General features: G+C 36.2%; 1 protein-coding gene across 1 annotated transcript in view; it reads right to left on the bottom strand.

Annotated features, from left to right (window-relative positions):
- SMCHD1 (structural maintenance of chromosomes flexible hinge domain containing 1) overlaps positions 1 to 23,949 on the bottom strand; it is a 160,941-nt gene that overhangs the window by 14,641 nt on the left and 122,351 nt on the right. Inside the window, exons 46-48 of the mRNA XM_040632687.1 lie at positions 17,848 to 18,019; positions 8,425 to 8,583; positions 8,029 to 8,143 (exon numbers count right to left, since the gene is read on the bottom strand). Of these exons, the coding sequence (XP_040488621.1) occupies positions 8,029 to 8,143; positions 8,425 to 8,583; positions 17,848 to 18,019 (446 nt within the window). The remainder of the gene's footprint in view (positions 1 to 8,028; positions 8,144 to 8,424; positions 8,584 to 17,847; positions 18,020 to 23,949) is intronic.

The following is a 23,949-nucleotide window of genomic DNA, read 5'->3' as shown; positions in this document are numbered from 1 at the left end:
AAAAAACATTTAAAAATACCCATAATTCCTTCATATAGAGATGAACGTAGTGAACATGAGATCATCATGACCTGAGCTGAAATCAAGAGTTGGATGCTTAACCAACTGAGCCACCCAGGCACCCCAAGAGACTTTTGTTTCAAATGCTCTAAAGTTTTTGAGATTGTGCAAGAATTATTAGTTCAAGATCTATGGAGAACTGGCAGAGATTAGGAATGAGGAAATTACTAATTAAACAGCAATTTATGGGGCACCTTGGTGGCTAAGTTGGTTAAGTGCCTGCCTTTGGCTCAGGTCATGATCTCAGGGTCCTGGGATCGAGTCCTGCTTCTCCCTCTCCCTCTGCCCGTGCTATCTCAAATAAATAAAATCTTTAAAAAAAGATACCTGTAATTTAAATTTTAGCAGCACCTGGGTGGTTCGGTCGGCTAAGCCACCAACTCTTGGTTTCTGCTCAGGTTATGATCTCAGGGTTGTGAGATTGAGCCCCACCTCCACTCAGCAGGGAATCTGCTTGAGATTCTCTCCCTCTCCTTCTGCCCCTCCCCCGCTTGCACTCTCTCTAAAATAAATAAAAATAAATCTTAAAAAATTTTTTTCTAAATGGAAATTTAGACTGATTTTAAATCTCCCCAAAATAAACAGGGGGGGAGAAAGCCATGAGATAGAATATACCAAATTTTCAATCTAAAACTCTTTTGAGACAGAGAGAGAGCACAAGTGGAGAGAGGGGCAGAGGGAGAGAATCCTTAAGCAGACTCCTCACTGAGTGCAGAGCCCAACTTGGGGTTTGATTCCATGACCCATAAGATCATGACCTGAGCAGAAACCAAGAGTTGGCTGCTTAACCAACTGAGCCACCCAGGCACCCCCAACCTAAAACTTCTAACACCGCCATCACAAAGCTAAACAAAAATGGCTAACTTTTTGTGTTTATTTTCTGTGTGTCAAATCTGTGTAGGCAATATGGTTCTGTTTTGCTCTCTGGAAACATTTATGCTCCTCCCCCCCCTTCCTTGATATTCTAAAATTTTACTATGAAATATATTTTGGTACATCTTTTGTCAGTCATTGTGCTGGGCCTTCAGTGGGCCCTTTCATTTATCACTGGGAAATTCTCTTCCACATTTTTTTACTTCTCCATTTTCTACTTTCTAGGATTCGTAACAGAATTGGTTCTCTATGTCTCCTTCTCTGTCTTCACATATTTTTTCTATTTTTCTGGGAACCTTGACTTTTAGTCTTTTGAAATTTTTATTTCAGCAACAGTATTTATAATCTGTTATCTTATCCTGGCCATATCTTTCTCCTAAAAATATATGGAGTTTCATGAATAGAACTTCTCCTGCAAATCTAGTTAGGAATTTAAAATTTTTAAAAGTTCAGTTGAATCATCTTCCAGGGTGGGTTTTACTATTTATCTTGGACTTTCTCTCACACGTTATTGACTCCCCTCATATACATGATGATTCTTAGTTATCCAATCACATTTAAGAAAAAGAATTATGCTTCTGGCCTGGATTTCTTCTCCTTTTACGAAAACCAGAACTTTTTTCCCATCAAATCCCTCTGAGTGGAAATTTTAGGTGGAACAGGGCAGAGCAGGGTCCATGGGCCAGCAGGCTCTGCTTTAGAAGTACATGGCTGGAGAGCCGACTATCAGGCTGCTAGCTCCCTAGGTGCCAGCGTGAGATAAGCCTCAAGGGTGCCACCAACTGTATCTGAAGCCAATATGCCAACATTTAATTAATTACCATTGTTATCTAACTTTGTGGGGGCATCTCTAATGCCTGGGGACAAGGAAATAAAGCTTTCAGACTTTTGGGTTGAAAATCTGGCATATTCTAGGCCACGGTTTCCTCTCTTTTTCCATTTTGCTCCCATACCCTCTCTTTTGTTCCTCTGTGTCCCATCAGGCCGACTGTCTCCCATTGTCTCTAGACTATTTCCCAGTCCTTCCTCTTTTGGTATACTCTAGTATTGTTTCTATTGTGTTATCCCCAGAAAACGTCAATCAAATGTGAAGGCAGGGGGCACCTAGGTGGCTCAGTTGGCTAAAAGTCTGACTCTTGGTTTTGGCTCAGGTCATGGTCTCAGGGTTGTGAGATCAAGCCCCAAGGTGGGCTCCATGCACAGTGTGGAGTCTGCTTGGGATTCTCTCCCTTTCTCTCCCTCCCCCTCTCCCCCTCTCCTCGCATGTGCTCTAATAAATATTATCTTTAAAAAAAATGTGAAGGCAGAATGAAGGCACTGTCAGATACACAAGGGCTCCAAGTTTCTTTGTACACACTTTTTCTAAGAAAGTTATAGGAGAGAAAGATAAGGAATCCAAGAAACAGTGGATTCAACTTAAGAGCAGCCAAAGAAGATCCACAAGAGCTATGTATAGTTACTAGTCATTGTAGTAGGAGGAAGAGTATGTGATCAAGGTAAACAGTGACATGGGGGCGCCTGGGCAGCTCAGTCTGTTGAGCGTCAACTCTTGATTTTGGATCAGGTCATGATCTCAGGGTTGTGACACTGAGCCCCGTGTTGGGCTCTGCACTCAGAGCAGAGTCTGCTTGAGAGATTATCTCTCTCCCTCTCTTTCCCCGTCTACCACTCCTCCCACTCATGCTTGCTCGCTCTCTCAAATAAATTCTTAAAAAAAAAAAAAAAGGTAAACAGTGAAAGAAAAAAAAAAGGAAATTAGTGCAGAAAAATTAACGACATCCAAGAAAGCCTAAATAGGGACTGGGTTAAAATTTAACATGTTTTAAAAAACTGCTACAGTATACAAGACTTATTTGATCCTGACATTTGGAACACTAATTGGTGGCCTAGAACCTTACACAGAAGTCAATGTAATCCTAGCACACAGCTTTGCCTAATACTAAATATTTACATAACCAAAATAATATATGTGTGGTTTATAGCTTTCTACCTTTGAAAAAAGCATGGAGGACTTGCTTGTGGTTGCAGGACAGACTATAACTAAATAATACCACGATAGAGGGAAAGTTCTAAAACGTTTCCAAATAATTTAGTCCAAAAGTTATTAGGTGGGCCAGGGAATATGGACATCCACACCCAGGGGTCGGGTGAGATGTACTGTCTTAAAGCTGCTAAGAGAGACGGAGTATGTAAAAAATAGAAAGGGAACAACAGAATAACTGACACTAAATAATTAAAGCAAAGGTTGCTTCTGGGGAATGGGATGGGTGGGGATGCACAGGATATAAGATTTCATCATCGTAAGCTCTCTTTTATATCCACGCTCTCCCATTTGGGTTAAACACTAGCCATGTGTGGCTCCAGAACACTTGCCATGTAACTAGTTCTTAGAGATCTACTATCTTCTGAATTTCTAAGACTTTGTATGAAAAAAGAATTTAAAGTATCTCAAGAAATGTTTTACACTGTTTACATGTTCCAGTGATAATATTTTGTATACTGGGTTCAAGAAAATCAATTATTAAAATAAATCTCACAGTTTCTTTTTTTTTTTTCCTGTTTCTTTTTAATCTGGCTCCCCAAAAACTTTAAATTACACGTGTGGCTCACAATACAGTACAACACTAAATCTTATATAATACCATTTGATTTATTTACATGTATGACTTCAATGAAAAGATATTATCATTACTAACAACATAATGATAAACTAAAAAATCAACTCTAGCCCATACCACCTCTGATTTGCTACAAAATCTTAATTAACAAGATTCAAATCAGTGACGTAGTTAGTTGTACTGTAGTAATGGCAAGGTTTGGGGCTAATTCAGTGCTGAGGCTATAGTGCAGCTTCAAGAATATGTACTTTAGTCTAGAACTGCTTGGCAGGAACTTCCTTCCTGGTCTCTTACAGAACTGGACGTATGCTCCCCATAATAAGTAAATCAATAAAACACTTCTTTAAAAATTATAGTAGGGGCGCCTGGCTGGCTCAGTCAGAAGACTCTTGATCTTGGGGTCGTGACTTCGAGCCCCATGTTAGGTGTAGAGATTACTTAAGTAATAAACTTCATAAATAAACTGCAAAAAAATTATAGTAAACCTACATGAAAATAAAGGGAATAATATAATGAATTCCTATTTCAAGCTGCAGTAATTTCATATTTTGCCCAATCTTGTTTTGATATCCTGTCACTTTTTCACCTCTCTGGCAGTATTTCAGAGTATACCCCAGACATCATGTTATTTAACCAATACCTCAGTACACATTTCTAATAATATATTTATTTTAATGTAAATACTATGATGTTGTTATACACAAAATAATTCCTTAATATATCTAATATCCATGTGATACTAAAATTTCTCCAATTTTTTTCAAAGTTCTCATCTGAAAGATTCAAATGTGGATCCAGACAAGGACTTCACATTGCATTTGATTCTTATACCTTTCAATCACTTTTATTCCGTATCAAACAGTTCATCCTTCTTCCAGTCCTTCTTTTATGGCACCAATTTATTAACCAAATCAGTCATTTGCCCTGAACTATGTCCCATTCTTGACATTCTGGATTTGGCTGATACTTCCTGGTGGTATCATTTAACTTTCCCCTATAAACTTCCCCTATTTCCTCTACACTTGTAGTTAAACTGTTTTCAATTTGTGAGAGATTTAACCTCTTATGTCTTATAGTATCTATTCTTAGCAATGAATTAACCTCCTTCCCAATCATGGAGGAGGTTACCATTTACATACTACCCTAGGGAAAATAGTTTTCTGGAGTGCTTACTTCTTCCCACATAATCTCAGTTGGGAAATACCTAGAAGCTTCATTGGATTCAGGTTACTTCCTACTCAATCACATAATAGCAAACATCCTGCTTCTAGTGTTGCTAAGATCAATCAGTGGATTCAGGTATATCAATCTGATCTTTCCATTAAGTTTCCCCATCAACTTTTTACCTAATCATTTGAGTATCTATCATTATTGCCTAAATCTATTATTATTAGGGGTGGCAAAATCATGTTGCAATTTTATCATGCTTCTTATACTTCATACAGAGAACTTTTTCTTGTGTGATTTTATTTATTTATTTGACAGAGAGCGAGCACAAGTAGGGGGAACAGCAGGCAGAGGGAGAGGGAGAGGGAGAAGCAGGCTCCTCGCTGAGTGGGGAGCTGAATGTGGGGCTCAATCCCAGACCCTGAGATCATGACCTGAGCTGAAGGCAGACTCTTTACTGACTGAGCCACCCAGGTGTCCCTATAAAGAACTTTTTAAAGAAGAACTTCTATAAAGAACCTTATTGGTTCTCCCTCTCCCTCTACTGTTCCCCTTACTTGTGCTCTCTTGCTCTGTCAAATAAATAAATAAATAAATAAAATCTTGAAAAAAAAAAAAAAAAAAAGAACTTTCCTAGAGGAAAAACAAAACAAAAATAGCCAGAAGGAGGTAAACCAGAAGAGACTCTTAACTACAGGGAACAGGGGCACCTGGGTGGCTCAGTCGGTTAAGCGGCTGCCTTCAGCTCAGGCCACAATCCCAGGGTCCTGGGACTGAGTCCTGCATCAGGTTCTTTGCTCAGCAAGGAGCCTGCTTCTCCCTCTTCCTCTGTGTTCACTCTCATAAATAAATAAAATCTTAAAACAAAAAACTACAGGGAACAAACTGAGGGTTGCTGAGGGGATGGGGTAATTGGGTGATGGACATTAAAGAGGGCACTTGATATAAGGAGCACTGGGTGTTATATGCAACTGATGAATCACTAGATACTACCCTTATGCTTCCACACACACACACACACACACACACACACACACGCACAAAGAACTTTCTTCAATTATTTGGTTACCCTGAAAAACAGTTCATTTAAGTAAGAACATATCTTTAAAAAAAACAAAAACAAAAAGAAAGGGGGTGCCTGGGTGGTGTGGTCAGTTAAGTGTCTGACTCTTGGTTTCAGGTCAGGTCATGATCTCAGGGTGTTGAGATTAAAACTAAGGATGTACTGTATGGTGACTAACGTAATAAAAAATTATTAAAAAAATACATCTAAAAAAAAAGAATGTGTCTTTACTATATGGATATATCAATTTTTATGATAATGAGCTGGTGCACTAGCAACTGCCAATGATCATCAGTAAGGACTCCTTTGCATCATTTTGAACTCATGATTTGTAAAAATTAAAGGTGTTTAAATCCATTGCAAATATTCTTTCTGATTCTGTACTGCTCCAACACACTTTCAGTGGTCAGCTTAATAGTTTCTATATATTATGCACCCATAATAAATACACATCATTCATATAACCTCGGTGGAAACACCTCTTTCATATTGATGACTACCGTATTCTTATAATCTCATTATCATTTCAGTAGCTCTCCTCCCTAATTTACTTTAAAGGCAGCTGTTTCAAGACACTCCCCCCCTACTTGCACACAATATTAGGTACTCAAGAGATATCAATGAGATAAAGAAGTTTACCTCACAATTTTTTGCAACACAGATTTCTCCTTTGAGAGTGCAGATAATGTGGCTTCTGCCTACCTCTCCAAACATTCTTGTTTCTCTCCCCTCCCATGCCTCAGCCACACAAGCATCTTTTCAGTTACTCAAACATGCCATACTTGCTTCTTTCTCAAAGCTTTCATATCCATTTTTTCCCCCTCTGACTGAAACCAACTATTTGGCTGGTAGCTTCTCATCCTTTAGTTCTCTGCTAAAATGCATCTTTCCTGACAACCAGTGTAGTTTTCCCACCATTTTATATCATTTCTTCCTTTTTTCTTTCATAGAACTTAACATTATTTTGTACACAGGAAAATGTGTACTTTTTGGAATTGTCCTTCTGCACAGGACTGTAGAGCCCCATTAAGAGGTAAGAACCACACCACTTTTACTCACCCAGCAACACATAACACAAAATGAGCATTCAAGTAATTATTGAATAAATATAGACTATGTAGATGGATAGGGCATGGAATACCAATTCCAAACACCACAGTCTCAAAAAAACTTCTCTAAGGTCAATATGAGACACTTTTTCAGGCAGAGTCCATATTTAAACCTTTTGAAATAATGTACAAGAAACCCCAGTACCATGGTATCTTCCTATAGGATGGCCTTACTAACATCTAATCGAGAAAGGACAGTTTTGTTTTTTTTTTTTTAAGATTTTATTTGAGAGAGGGAGAAAAAGAGCATGAGAAGGGTGACGGTCAAAGGGAGAAGCAGACTCCCTGCCGAGCGGGGAGCCTGATGCAGGGCTTGATCCCAGAAATCCTGGGACTCCAGGATCATGACCTGAGCCAAAGGCTTAACCGACTGAGCCACCCAGGTGCCCCAAAAGAACAGCTTTCTTACCATTGAGTTAGGCTGCAGATAACTTTGCTGGGATTTTGGTGTGCTATGTAAATGGTATCTGATTTCCCAAACCAACTAGTATATGTGATTTTTAAATAACTAACAAATGGTTTTGTATATTCTAACTTAGCAAGCTGCTGATCTTATGAAGCAGAATGTCGTATATTTGCAAGGTAAGCCAAACAACAGAAAAGCAATTTAAATCTTAACACTGATTTTTTTTAAACACTGATTTTGAACAAAACATAAATGATAAACATTTCCAAATAATTAGAAAAATCATTTACAAAACTGGAATATCCTAGGAGAATATAATAAATTCGTCTTATCTTCATTACTCATCATTTAGTTTTTTCAAACAAAACAAAACAAAACAAAACCAAACCCCTAATTCTGGCTCAAAGGGGAAATCAGAAATAAATTCTTGGCTTTTATTTTTATTTATTAAGAAGTTTATTTTATTATTATTTTTTTAGAGAGAGAGAGTGTGTGAATAGGAAGGAGCACAGGGAAAAGCAGAGAGAGAATCCCAAATAGGCTCCACATTCAGTGTGGAGCCTGATGTGGGGCTCAATCCACGAACCTGAGATCACAACCCGAGCAGAAATCAAGAGTCAGACGCTCAAATGACAGAGCCACCCAGGTGCCCCCATGCTGGTTTTTAAGTATGATGACTCAAGAGCTTTGATAAACTACCCAAAGATAACTCTGAGGTCACAATAAACTCACCTATTTTGTCTTGAAGCTTCTCTTCTCATTCTTTTAGGAGGAATTGGACAATCTGTCATTTCAACCTTTGCTGGATGGCGCAATGAGTCATTACACTTACGTGTGGGAGTCATACCTGTAAAGACAGAAAATGTAGAAAATGAACTTTTAAAAGACTGGGATTACTATAAGAAAGCAAATCCATCTTAATTTATAGAAAATGAACTAATAATACTGAGAATGCTTCCTAATACTCCTGTTAAATAAACAGCTTACAACCATTTATCAGATGACTCGGAGGACAAGAGTATCGACTTAAGTCATGGAGCATTCACATTCTTTCTTCTTGTAGTTTAACTCTAATCATAAATATTTGTCTTCATGCAGAGAAAGAAGTAATAAAAAGCAAGCACAAACCTAGTTTTTGCTCAATTAGTTTCAGATTTTTCTCTTGTTCATCAAGTTCTTGTTTTTTCTTCTTCATATCAGGAGTGTGAAGGTACTCTAACTGACGGTTAAGGTCCTCGATCACACTGTTCAACTTGTTCACAGAAGTACGATACTGTTGAAGAAGATCTGCAAAGAAACCAAAGATGTCTGATTAAAATGACTGTTACGGTATCAAGTCAATGTTTGAGGAAAGAAGAATTAGCAACACTGGGCATGACAGTACATATGGGAACTACCTTTAAAACCACAAGACTTTGTTCAGTGTAAACAGACAAAATAAAAATGCAGTTTAGACCCCAGTACAAAACCAGTGCTTGCTGAATTTTAATTTTCTTCAACTGCTTGACTTTAATTTGTGTCAGGAAAAAGTTTTCTACGTAAAAGTGCTCTGTGAATGGGATCCCTCTCTCAATGTTTACATTTTGTTTGATACTCATTATTCAATGTAATTCCACAAGACAAGTTGAGGGGGGTGGCAAACGCATTAAATATAGTACTGTTAGAGGCGCCTTGTTCAGTTCAGTTGGTGGAGCATGCGATTCTTGATCTCGGGGTCATGAGTTCAAGCCCCATGTTGGGCAGAGAGATTACTTAAAAAAAAATTTAAAAATATTAGTACTGCTAGAAAATCACTACTTCCAACAGATATGACCATTACCTTAAACAGAGCTTTCAAAAATGCACTCTTGATAAAATACTTAATTTTCAAAAAGCTTAACTTTCTATAAACTACTGTCTAAAAATGTACTATAGTATTCACGTTTGAGACTATTTTTTGCCTGATTTGTCAGACACTAAATATTAAATGCAGTGACTGTACTCTAATTCAGGGGTCAGCAAATTAGTCAAGGACAAGAACGCCTTATACAGTTTTAAACAGTTACATTCTAAATGTATAAAAGCCCTCATAATACCCTCCATTTTGCCTCTTGGCTCAAGATTTTACTCAAATGTTACTATCAATTTTTACTCAAATTTCACTATGTGGTCCTCTGGACACTCTGGTCACACACAAAGATGATCGATATGCATGGAAAAGGGCATACAAACACCAGATATTTAACGTACATAGTTTACACATAAAACTGTGGAAGAAATTATTTAAGAGTCTGAGTACGTTAGATAGAACATGAGATATAAGATGAAATCTACAATTTTTAAGGATCAAGAACAGGGTTTGGAAAAGACAACTAGCATTCTGATAAGCAAGCAAATCCACACTCATGTACAGCTGTGTATGCTCATGAATATATTCATATATTTAAATACAAATCCTATATGTAACTGAGCAATGACAAGGTCCTTATGATCCTTAATTCTTTATGACTTTTTGAGAACTTTTAAAGGTATCTAGAAAATAGGTTAGTTTTCTAGTCTGATGAAGTACGTCTAATTTTATATTAATGTAATGTTTTCTTACTTCACAGTTTATTCTTCACATAAGGAAGTGCATTTTTACACAGTAAAACAATGCAAAACAATACTTACTTTGTATGTGAATGAGTTATAAAATTAGGTCCAAATCTGTATATCAATGATGCTACCTTTCTTCAGAAGACAATACACAAAAACTTTAGGCCATTAGGGCTTAATATCCTATATATTTTTTTTAGTTGTTATTTAAATTCCAGTTAACATACAGTGTAATACTAGTTTTGGATGTAATATAGTAATTCAACACCTACAGACAACACCAGTGCTCATCCCAAGTGCCTTCCTTAATCCCCATCACTATTTAACCCATCTGCCCATTCCCTTTACCTCTGGTAACCATCAGTTTGTTCTCTATAGTGATGAGTCTGATATCCTATTTCTTAATAAGTTAGTCATGAGGTTCTTTCACCTTTAAATACTCAAGAAATTAGTATATTCAAGTACTTTAGTAGACAGTGGTCCTGTTATTTATAAGTAGAAAGATGGAATGTTAAGTATTTCTCATTAAATGCAGCACTAACAGTAGGTTCATATTTTATGAATAAGACAGTTTTGTTTTGTTTTTTTAAAGTAATCTCTATGCCCAACGTGGGGCTCAAACTCACGACCCTGAAATCAAGACTTATATCTACCAACTGAGCGAGCCAGGCACCCTTTAGCAGCTTAACTTAATATGCCCTATTAACCCCCAATTTTTTGTACATGAAATGTAACTTCTATTTACCATGGTGTCTATAAAAGTCTTTCTTAACTCATATAATAGAATTTTGTCAAAGAGAAAAATTCAAAATTCACAATTAATTTTGTTTGTAAATGATTTTTTTTAAATGATTTTTTATTACATTATGTTAGTCACCATATAGTACATCCCCGGTTTCCGATGTAAAGCTCGATGATTCATTAGTTGCGTGTAACTGTAAACGATTTTTTAAAAAAGATTTTATTTATTTGACAGAGACAGAGAGAGAGGGAACACAAACAGGGGGAGTGGGAGAGGAAGAAGCAGGCTCCTAGCGGAGGAGCCTGATGTGGGGCTCGATCCCAGAACGCTGGGATCACGCCCTGAGCTGAAGGCAGATGCTTAACGACTGCGCCACCCAGGCGCCCCTGTTTGTAAACGATTTTGAATCATTTATATGTTGTCTGAAAATTTCAATTACCTGGGGAAAACATGAAGCTTTACTGTGAAAAAAGAAAAATACTTTAAAAAATTAATTCCTATAAAGGGAAGAAAGCTCGAATACAATGCATTAATTTCTGTATGATACATACTAAAGAAAGAGATTATTTCAATATATCCTGACAAATGACCACGTACGCAAAGCTACTAAAAAGAATATAAAGGAATTGAAAGTATATCTGAAGGGCTGATTAGGCGGTATTTAAGGTTTGCTTAGAAGGCAGAAGCAGCTTTTTTACTACTAGAAGATTCAAGCAGTTAGATGGGTAGGCAGACTTTACTAAATATTTAGGTCTCTTCAAACTCTTATGTTCTACATGATTCTAAGAACTTTATTAGGCAAAAACCTAATAAGCACTTATGACTAAGAGGAGGAAAAAAGGGAAAATATACTAGAACCTCTGATTTATTCCAAAATGATCCACCTGGGGAGAGGAGGCCAGAGGCAAGTTGTGAGTCAAGATTATGAATGGATTAAGAGTGGCTAGATGATAAGTCCATAGGAGCTCATTGTTACTGCTTTATTTCCATAATAGAACAAAACAAAATATCCTTGCCCTGAAAACTATAGCACTTAAATAATCCTAGTCACTACTTCTAAAAACACTAAGAATGGTTTTACTTAACAACAACAACAAAATAAATGGATAGTAATAACTGAGAGATTAAGTAGGATGAATTAAGCATGGTATAATAATCCCTAAACTGGCCACATATAATAATACATATTTGGAATATATGGACATAATAAAAGTGTTAATGAGTTTGATGATGTCACAGTAATAAGATATATATTAACTAATTATTGGTTATTTTAAAAGGATTTTCCTTTCTTCAGTTGCTATTAACAACTCTTTCTTCTTTCATATCTTGGCTTCTACAATGCCCAGAGTTATTTTAATACTTTTTGTTAAGAAGTAATTCTACCATAAGATTTCTATAAAAAACTTGGAATAATATAGAAAAGGAATATTGGGGGAAAAAATCACCTTACTTTCTTTTTGTTTTTCATTCCACAAAGCTTGCAGGTTTAAATTTTAGCATATATGATATCTGCATTTATATGTTCTAACCACTTTCAACATTGTAACAGGCATTTCCCAGATTCTAAATTCAATTAAAGCATTTAACACTTCTGATGTTTAGCCTGAAAAACAGTGCTATTTACAATATTCATCTGAGTAAAAAAAAAAAAGTCTTGTCTGTATGTCGGATGGTTTTTATATTTAAGCATGCTCCCCAGAAGATCAATTAAAGGTTCAAAGAACAGGAGTATTAAAAACAATTAGAACCTTTTCTGATTATAAAAATTGACACACACTGTTGAGTTAGATCTGGAAAAATACATAGAAAAGGATAATGGAGAAGGAAATTACCTTAATTATGTAATCCAAAAACAAAACAATTCTCTTTCTACTCTTTCATTTCGCCGTGTAAATGAACACATATATTGTTCTAAACTTGGGAAAGTTCTCTAACCTTTTTGAGCCTCAACATCCTCATCTATCAAATGAGGAGAGCAGCAGTAAATGAAATCATTCCAGTGACAAGTTTAACAAAGTATCCAATACATAAGTAAGCCTTCAACTATGAACTATTATTCCCCTGACATTGCTTATTTATATCCTCTATTTTTCTATAATCTTTGCTTTTTTTCCTTGATTTTTAAAGGTTGTTTTAATAGTAGGGCTATAACACCTATGTCTACCATATGCTGCAATTTTCTCCTAGTTTGTCATTTGCCTTTTTATTTTCTTCACAGTGCTTTAAAATTTTATGCAAACTTAAAAAAATTAACTATAAAATATTTTCTTTGCTCACTTTAGTAGTTCTATATCAAAAAACTCTTCTAATTTCAGACAGGGTCATCAAGGAAGTTCTTTCTGAAGTAGAACACTAGAGTACAGACTGGAAAGAAAGAAGTCAGCTATGGACGTTATGTGGGGCAAAATAAAACTCATTTCTATTTAACTGTGGCAAGAACTTCCTGAACACAGCTGAAGAGTGGTAATATTAGTTTTCTTTTTCTCTACTATTCTATTTCATTAGATGATCTGGGTATTCTCCATATTTATATTATGCAACAATTTATATTTAAAATTTACTTAAAAAACTCAAAGGATGAACTTTTTGAACACTTCCTCAGGTAATGGTCTATGTTAAGTTTTCTCCCTTATTTAAAGCAATTTTGTTTGCAATTTTCTATAATTTAGTCCATTTTATTTGGAGACGCTAAATGTATTTATAATATTATAGAAATCTAAGAAATCTCTGTCTGAATAGACCCTCTGAGCCTACATTCCTCTTGCATTTGTTCTTGCCCAAAGACCATCTCTAGGAATTATATATTCAGTACAAGGTTTTTCTTTTTTCTAATTCATTTGGTTGTACTATTTCTTTCTTTTTTTTTTTTAAAGATTTTATTTATTTATTCGACAGAGATAGAGACAGCCAGCAAGAGAGGGAACACAAGCAGGGGGAGTGGGAGAGGAAGAAGCAGGCTCATAGCGGAGGAGCCTGATGTGGGGCTCAATCCCATAACGCCGGGATCACGCCCTGAGCCGAAGGCAGACACTTAACTGCTGTGCCACCCAGGCGCCCCTGGTTGTACTAGCTCTTGAAATGTATTTTTCCCTGCCATTTGACTTCAATTAGTTTATTTGCTTACTCATTTACAAATAAAAGCATTCAGCTTATAGATTTGGTATTTTATCTCAGCTGTCTTCATGTCTCCTAAATGTAATACTTGATGGTCAATTAGTTTTTCTTTTTCTTTTTTTTTTTTTTTTAAAGATTTTATTTATTTGACAGAGAGAGAGACAGCCAGCGAGAGAGGGAACACAAGCAGGGGGAGTGGGAGAGGAAGAAGCAGGCTCCCAGCAGAGGAGCCTGATGTGGGGCTTGATCCCAGAACGCTGGGATCACGCCCTGAGCCGAAGGCAGACGCTTAACGACTGAGCCACACAGGCGCCCCATAAAGTTTTACTTTTTTGACAAAATACCTTTTTTTTAAAAAAAAAATATGTCCGCTATGGGGTAGTTACTTTGGGAGGAAAGGAATAGTTATTTTTAAGAGTTCCATTACATTATGGTACAAAATGTACACAATGTGCTTTTTAAAATTTGGAGTCTCATTGTAGCTGAGTAGCAATTAAATCCTTTGAAATTATGACCAATTTTTGTGACATATTCTCTAAATACCAACGAAAGTACTGGTAATGCAACTTACTGGTGATAATTCCTTATGTTTTTGACTAATAACCTGTCATGGAAAAATGGTTCTTCAAAACAATGTTTCTATCTCTATTACTACAAGTTTAAAAATTTTGGTTTATTGCATCAAGTTTATTAAGTTTTTTACCTGTAGTGTGGAATACATCTTTTATCGAAATGAATTTACCTTTGCACTTTTTTAGTGCCTTTGCCTTGAGGTGAGCTTTGGCATTAACACTTGTTACTGGTGATTTCTTCTATTTAATGTTTACATGACATTTTTGTTAATTCTTTATTTCACTTTGTATTTTGTTTAGGAGATTCCTTGTAAAGAACATAAAGGAGTGAAGTGTCATAGACACAGCCTTTATGTAAGAGATTCCTGTTTTATAGTTTACTGATCATGTGGCAGTATGCATGTCGATTAAATTCCTATAGTTTCTCTTGTCACTCACTTCATCTAACTTTTCTATGCTTCCTGATATATATTAAGCACCCAACAAATGACAAATGACAAAATTTTTATATGTACTGGGACTAGATTTTTTAAAACTAAGTGTCTTTGCTTTCTAGTGATAAAATTTCATGTATTTATGTGTTATTCAAGATCTTATTTTTAATCACCTTATTTTACAACATGTACATACTCATTTTTTCATCTTACGCTCTGATTTTATTTGCTTGTATCTCATATCAAATACTGCAATGCAAAACACTGTGTAGAAATAATTACTTAGAAGACACTCCGCTTTTAATTGTGCCAGTAGTAGACAATTTTTGTGGCAACAGTCTAGTTCAAATTTGCTTTTTCTCTGCAAACAATCCCACGATATACAAGAAAGTTTCTCAAAGCTCTCTTTTATCTGATCTTTACTATGGCCAACTGATTACTATGGGCAGCTGATTAAGGAGGGAATTTCGCTCTCTTAGGAACTGTAGAGTCTGAGCACATTAAAAAATGCAAACCGACTAGGTGCAAGACACTCAAGGTTGCTGAATGTCACAGAGTCATCCTTGATTTTGTCTTGGCTGTTTACAATCTTTGAATCTGCGATTTCTTCCAGTTTCCTGCCAGTACATTCCTGTTTTGTTTGACGTGGTCAGGTCTGGTTGCTATTGCTTACAACCAAAAGTATTTTATACATATCAATAATCTTGAATGATCTCATTTGATTTTTTAAATCATTAAATATTTGAGGTTTTTTAAAAAAATTATTTGAGAGAGAGAGAGAATGTGCACGTGCTGGGGGAGATTCAGAGGGAAAGAATCCCAAGCAGACTCCCTACTGAGTGCAGAGCCCAACTTAGGGGCTCAACCTCAGGACCCTAAGATCATGGTCTGAGCAGGTATCAAGAGTTGGATGCTCAACCGACTGAGCCACCCAGGAGCCCCTAATATTTGAGTTCTAATGAGTTCTCATTAGTCTATGTGTATAGTGTATTTTTGAAGATATTTACCAAGAAGGATACATAACTGTTGTATTTTTGAAATCCTTGCATTATTTCTTAACTTTACATATTTGATAACCCAACAAGGGCACAAAAATCTTTAATTGTTTTATTCCCAAAGATCTACAGATAATGCTTCACACTGTTATACTAATATTCAGATGCCCAGGGAAACTGCAAATTGTCAGTATGACAGCTGTGTATTTTTAAAGTTTCACAGATAATTCTTTTTGGCTTGGGAACCATGGAGATAACCTGTAGTGCTAGACTAATATGGGTTGGGGCTTTTTATGCAATTCACTAGCCCTGAGTGAATTGTTTTTTCTGATTTTTTATAATCCGTTTCTTTAGATGCTCACTTATTGTTTACAGAGAATATTTTTGCATGCATTCACTGCCATCATAAGCAGAAGTATGAGCCTTTATATTGTATACAATTTTGATTTTCTGTATATTATGATGTTTTAACATCTTAAAACCTTCTGGCTGGGTAAAGACTGCCCCTTACGGGGCTAGCCAGTTAGACAGCATGCTAACTAACCAATACAGAGCCAAACCTCTTCTATCTGGCTTGTACACCCCAAAAAGCAGTATTCCTTTGCCTTAATCATCATTCTTTGCCTCCAGACCATACCTATAGTCCAAAGCCCACTGAAATTATTCAAACTAGTCAATCCTGAGCTATTTGCCCTGTCATGCCCTTCCTATTGAAACCTCAATAAAAGCTGTGGCCTAAGCACTCTGCTTGCTCTTATCTTCTGCCTCCTCACCACATTTGTGTTTTTTTCTATGTGGCCCTCAGTGGTGTGGTATGCCTCCTGTCTCTAAGACCTGTGAGCATACTACACTTTGTTTTTCTGAGCCTCTCTCCTGGGTCTCCTCTTACAGCTGCACCTGACTGAACACATAAAAGAACACACAAAAGAACATCTTAAAAGAACACAAAACAATCTTCTTCCCACCATCTTTCCCAACTATTACTTTAAATATTGGTAGTAGCCGAAGTAATAATCCCAAGGTGAACACAATCCAAGTTCCTTAACAGCAGAATAAAGAAATAAACTACAGTGTATTTATATGACGGAAAATTATCCTGTCATGAAAACAACTACATACACAGTGTTGCATGAACAAAGTCAGATAACACAAAAAAGTATGCACTGCATGATTCCATTTACATAAGGTATGAAAACAGAGATGCTGTTTTAAGTCAAGGAAGCTGTTATCCTTTCAAGAGGGGATTGGGTGGGGACTGGAAGAGTGCATGAGAGACTTTCTGCGGGGTTAATCACGTTCTATTCCTTAATACAGGGACAGTGCTCATTTTGTGAAAATCTACCAAGCTGTGTGTTTACAAAGAGTACACTTTTCTGTATGTATATTATACTTTAATAAAAGTTAAGAAAATATGGTATACAGATACAAGAGAATATTATTCAGCCTAAAAAGAAAAGAAATTCTGACATATGCGATGACACGGACGCACCTGGGAGCCATTATGCTCAGTGAAATAACCCAGTCACAAAAGGACAAATACTGTATGATTCTACTTTTAAGAGGTGCTTAGAGTAGTTAAAAAATTTTTTAAAGTTAACAATGACAAAAGACTACTTCCTTGCTACGAAAGTAGACACCCAAGCATTTAGAACTATAAAAAAGTAAGAGCAGACTCTAAGTTATAGCCTATAAAGTATATGCACTTCAGAGGACAGATATAGAGGCCATTAAATTGGCTGATTAGAAACAAGGGGACAGGCCTGCAGAAGGGAAAATGGGGGAGGGAGGTCACATGTCATGCACTCTAAAAAAAGCTCTTCGTTGTAATCTAGATAGTTACCAATTTTAATATAAAAAGAAGTATGATGATGTGATGAAATACTAATCTATTCAATAAGGACAGTATTTTATTTCAAGATAAGAATGAAAAAGAAGGAAAACCTACCTTCTATATAATTAAAAACTACCTGATATAAGAAAGTTGAAAGTACTGGACAAAAACATTGTATTCCTATTTTTACTGGTTAATTTTTCATGTTAGAGTATCAATACACAAGCCCCAGACAAAGGATTGAAATCAAATGAGAAATTGTTATTTAATTAGTTATTCAACCTACCTATTTGTTCCCCTAAGACCAGGCACTGTTTTGGTATTGGAGCTCCAAATACCATTCCCCGAAGTTTATCCATTGGAGGAGCTTTATTCTGAAGGCCCCCAAACTTTCCGTTACTTCGAATGCGATCTCCATCTCTGGTGAGCAGTGTAGGACAGTGTGTAATTTTAACAACCTATTGTAAGCAAATGAATATTAATTAGTGAGCCTATAAAATGTATCTCAGTTGTTCTAAGAAAGGGGAAATCACTTAAGGGTTCTGAGATTAGAAATGACACGATCATGCTAGTATTTTCACAAAACAAGCTAGTGAAATATAAGATGAATTGGGGTAAAAACCAAGAGGCAGCGAGATGAATTAGATTACTTCTGAAGTGTCAGCCTAAACTGGACAATGCAAATGGAAACAAACTGATGGCTTAATTGATAAGAGGAAGGAAGAGAGAAGCCAGAGAACTCTGTGCTCTGAAAACCACGGCAGTTATCAAGGCAGCATCATTATCTCAGTTCCCTTCTATTAGACACAAGTTTTCCAGATCACCAAAGAAGAGCAAAAAGAGAATATGAGACTGAAGAATACAGATGGAAAAGCACCGGGCCGAATCTTTAGAGGATACTAATATAATTCCAACTATGAGAAGAAAAAGAGCTAGTAATGCCAGAGTTGGGAGGACTAGAATTATGTAGTAAAGCCTAAGTCATGGAATGGGAAGTAGGAAGGGTTAGTGAAGAATTAGATGCTTCAGAGAAGTCAGAGAATAAAAGACAGACATTGGATTTAGTATTTCATGATCTTTAAGAATGCTTTTTCAAAAAAGGTCTAGGAAATAGACAAAAATAAAATGTAAAATGAGAGAGGTGGAATTCAAGAAAGATCTTTTCACTACTCAAATTGTTAACACACACCACACTGAATGTTGGGAGAGCGAGGGAGAAAGGTCTTCTTGTACTAATCTATTCTGGGACAGCACATTTCAAAGGAAATGTAGTAAGCATCAAAAAGCTTAATGTTTTGCATGACCCAGCAATTCACTTCTAAGAATTTATTCTGAAGAAAAAAAATCACAAATGTGAACAATGTGCACTAAAATATTGTTTTAATAAAAGATATGAAAGTTGCATGTCTCACCAAGTTACATAAATTAGGGTACATCTACACAGTGAAATAGAACACATACATTAAAAAATGATTAAAGAAGAACACAATTTAATAATATGTAAAAATACCTAATTCAATCTAATATTGGGGTTAGCCTCAGAATTACAAAGGAAAAATATTAAACGTGATTTTTAAAAAATGAAAAATAGTAAATGAAAAAAATGTAATATAAAATCATGACTAGTATTTATTCTTTAAATATAATTTCAGAGGTTCACAAATGTTTTCCCACTGAAGTGGATACTTTTTAAAAAATTTAAACGCAGGGGGTCCTGGCTGGCTCAGTCAGTAAAGCATGGGACTTCTGATCTTGTGGTTTTAAGTTTGAGACCCATGTTGGGGGTAGAGATTACTTAAAAAATAAAATCTTAAAAAGAAAATTTAAATGCAATAAGATGTCTATTCGAAGAATATCTGTGGTAAACGCTTTGGTGAAATCAATCTTTTTGTTTTACTATAATTTTGTTTTACTACAAACAATCACACTTTACTTTTTTAGCTTTGGTTTGGATTTATATGTTTTCTAGAAGTGAATATTAAAAATACAAAGTGGAGTCATGTACTACCCATTTATCAGGACTCAGGGGCAATGTTTTTAAGGATTTGATACCATCTTAAATAACATACACACTCAAATTTATTTATAGACTTGTCCATTCTCTTAACAGACTGACAATATGAGCTACACGCCTCCAGTAAAAGGAGAGTTGGCTCCCTTCTACAACAATTCTGCAAATACTACTATCATGGGCAGTTTCAATTCTCAAAGTATCCTTCAGTCTTATGGTTCTACCCCTCTAAGCACTCAATTAGGACAAAAAAGGTAATGACAGCTTTTGCAAATTCAGTGAGTGAGCAACAGTCCTACAGCTCTGGGAATACCTATTCAAAACTGCTGTGGGGACTACCAGGGGGTGGCACAAACTGAGGAGTTGACAGGCTGAAGTAGCAGAAAGTATTTAGGAAGAGAAAACAGTAACAAACATACCAAAAACAATGTTAAAAAGGCATGCCTAAAAGCCTCTTCTCAGAAAAGCTTTAGAACAGTACTTAACTGGTAGAATGACAAGACTTGATTCAAAATTTAGGAAGCAAAGCGATCAGTATTTGCTATACTAATTATGAGGAACAAACACTGTACCAGCTTTCGTCAAGTATACTCTATTACATTCTTTTTTTTTTTTTAAGATTTATTCACTTATTTTAGAGAGAGAGAGAGCGAGAGCGAGCGAGGGCATGGAGGGGCTGAGGGAGAGAATCCTCAAGCAAAACTGTGGAGCCCAATGAGAGGCTCAATCCCATGACCCCTGAGATCATGATCTGAGCTGAAATCAAGAGCTGGCAACTTAACTGAGCCATCCAGGTGCCCCTACACTTCTTTTTTAAAGCTATGGATTGGTGCCTTTTCACCATTTCTAAAAAGTTTTCACCCATTAGGTAATTCAGATACTGCCTTATGATCTTTTTCTCCATCTATTCTGGAACTCTGATTAGACTTTTTAAAATTTTCTATTTGAGATTTTCTCATTCTGTCCTTCAAGACTCTCGATGTCCTTCTTCTCTTACTTCCCTTCTCTCTGGGCTGTAGTCCGGACAATTTTTCTAAACTATCTTCCAATTCATTAATTCTCTCTTAAGCTATTTAACCTTCCCAGCAAGCATCTTATTTTTTTATGTATATTTTCTAGTTTTAGAATCTCTATTTTTTCAAGTCAACTTGTTCTTTTCCCATTTTCAATATTTTTCTTGAATTATATTAAACATACTTAAAAAATATTTGCTCTTATGTTCAATATGGAAATTATTTTAGGTCTAAGATAAAGGTGAATTCTTCCAGAGATAATCGTGTTTCCTCCAATCAGGTATCTAAGGACACTACACCAGCTTAGGGCTATGTGAAACCAAATGTTTACCCTGAAATTTTTCATACCACCCAAGTAATATGAATGCAGGTTGCAAACAGACAAAGGCCAATTTATTGATATTGATGAATGCTCTAGGAAAAAATTCCCTTTTCCACCTAGTGCCAAGGTTCAAGAGAGGTAATTTTCTTGCAGTCTCCAGAGGCACTCAGGAGTTGAAATGGAAACGGCAGGTTTCTTTGTTCAAATTACACTAAAGTTAGCCCTTTGGGGGATCCAGTTTATTGGGAAAGGGATCTTTTATCAGATTCCCCACTCTGGTTAAAGCCCTAAGAAGGGCTCTATTTGTCTCCTACCCTCTGAGCCTCTCAAAGGAATGAAAACTGATGCTCAATTTCAATTAGTTTGACAAATGTTCTGTAAGCAAAACCTGGCTTTAGTGTTTTACTTATCTGAGTTCTACCATCACTTCGAAACCTTACCCTTTTGTCAGTTCAAACGTTAAGATACATATCCTAATGACATATAGCCAGAAATTGCCCTTTAATCTCTGCATGAATTTCCTTTGAGTTGTCTAGTCCATCTCTGTATAAACCTCAGTGCCTAGTACTGTGCCTGGTAGTGTGCTAGAGCCAGTGTTTACTGGGTCATGAGAGCCAACTCTCCTGAACACCTCATTCAATGGCCGCACATAGGCAGCTGGAAATCAACCGTGATAGGACGACTTACACCATGGGCAAAAGCTACAAATCAGGGTCCAATCACACCCCCACTCACTGGAGAGCCAGTTGTTCAACATGTAATAGCATCCACTGTGTCTCATACAGTCAAGTGTCCAAATATTGACTGAACTAAGTAAAATCTTCTAGTTATTATCCAATCTGTCAATTCTATTTTCACTAGTAAGTTTTTCATCTTCTTCCAATAGATTCCATGTTGTCATGACATTTAATGGGTATGGTTTCTACCCCATACTCAGGACATACAAATATGCTAATCACTACCAGAATATAGTAGCTTCTCCATCCACAACTGTTTTCTAGTATAGTATATTATAGCCATTATTAGGTTCCCATGGAAACACTCATGAAGATGCCAAATACTATTCCCCAATTAGTTGTATAATTTTCAATAATCTCACTAATTTAGCTCCCCTAAATCAGGGCACATTTATTTCTTCTTAACTGGGTCCAAAGAAAAACTTCTCTGACGGTTCTAGTTCTGCCATAAGTTGGTGTGATGTCGTACAGATCCATTATTTGTTTTGAGCTTAAAGTTTCTCATTTAGAAAGTGAGAGTATATTATCTCTAAGGTATCCATGATTCTACAATATACTATTTATAGATACTGGCTCATAGTTTAAACTGTCCTCTGTCTTCTCTTACATAACCGCAAACATTCTTACTCATTTTCAGTTAGAGTAATTTGCAAGCCTATAATGTTTTTCATACATGTTTATCACCTGGTAATTCCAAGCTCCTAACACTATACTTATAAAATGTAATACTTCTTGTGTATTCGAGACCCCTGGATCTCAGATACAAAGAGAACTTTCCTTTACTGAAATTTTTCCGTATTCCAGGCTCTTTGCTTAATGCTTTATATGTATTAATTTTATTCAATCTCTAGAACAACCCTCTGAAAGACCCTCCTTCAGAGATTTCTTTTTTTTATAAGTAATAGAGAAGTGATAACCCTTAGTATATCCAACAGTATACAACATATTTTTCCAGTTTGTTTAAAGTACATAAACTCATGTATTTTTAAGTTAAAATTTTTTTTCCGAGTATAGGTGACACACAATGTTATATTAGTTTCTGGCGTACAACATAGTGATTCCACATCTCTACAGGTTATGCTGTGCTCACCACCAGTGGAGCTACCATTTGTCACCATACATCGCTATCATAGTATAATTGACTCTATTTCCTATGCTGTCTTTTACTCCCATGACTTATTCATTCCATAATGGAAGTCTGTATCTCCCATTCCTCTACACCCATTTTGCCTGTCCCCTCACCACCATAAGCTTATTTTCTTTTAAAAAGGCATCATCTTATACATAATTTTGCAACTTTTCAACAAAATATATTTTATATATACCTTCCTTGTTAGGACACAGAAATTTATTATATTCCTGTAACAGCAACATATACCTTACTGTATAAACTATTACTATAATGGAGTTGTCCAATCCTAAATGATGGACATTTAAGACTATTTCCAAAATTCCCCATTATAAATTCTTTTAATACTTGGATATTCTTATATATATCTTCACATACTTGTGGGAGTGTATCTGTAAGATAAATTATTTTAATACTTTGTGATGGTATAGAGGTGGCTGCAAATTCTTTGCTCCTTCTGCCATGGGGAAGAGAGAGTCCAGTCCCACCTCTCCACATACTGCTTGGATTTGAGCTGGCCAGATTTTGACCTACGAAATATACTTTCCACGGCTGGGACTTGAAAGACCTGCAGCTTCTGTCTTACCGCTCGGAACACCCCTTCTTAAAACCCAGATGCCATTTGAAAAAGCCTAAGCAGTTACAAGTAGAGACTCACATGGAGAGATCCAGTGACCAGCTTGCAGCTCCAGCTGAGTGCCCAGCCAGTATCAACTAGTCAGTATAAGTGGGAGATAAACAAAAGTGGGAACTGATTTCAAGGAAATTAATAAAATAAAAGTGGGAACTAATTTCAAGAAAATTAATAATAAAGGAATTAAGGAAATAAAAATAATTTTGAGGCAATATTTCTAATCCTGGATGTGTGAGGTGATTTTCATCTCCAGCCTGTGCAGTGACCAAAATGTTCTTGAAAAAGAAATAGAAAGCCTCAGCACTAAGATAAAACCCAGTGCCCTGCCAGTAAAAAGTATCCTAAGAGTCAAATGAAGTCAAGGATGTCTCTTTGTTAAGACCTCAGATTTAAGGTACTGCTTCCTAGATTCTCTTAGGTAGACAAGAGTTTCTAAAAATTCTTAATGACATTATACCACAGCACCTGGGGAGGGGATGTGTGTGAGAACAGTAACCCCAGTAGACAGTGCCAGCAGAGCCTCTGGCCAGACTCGGCTGAAT

This window comes from Ursus maritimus, unplaced genomic scaffold (assembly GCF_017311325.1).
Source record: "Ursus maritimus isolate PB19 unplaced genomic scaffold, ASM1731132v1 scaffold_18, whole genome shotgun sequence".
Taxonomy (NCBI): Eukaryota; Metazoa; Chordata; class Mammalia; order Carnivora; family Ursidae; genus Ursus; species Ursus maritimus.
Note: the sequence above shows the minus strand (reverse complement) of the source record. Positions and strands in the feature narration are given on the sequence as shown.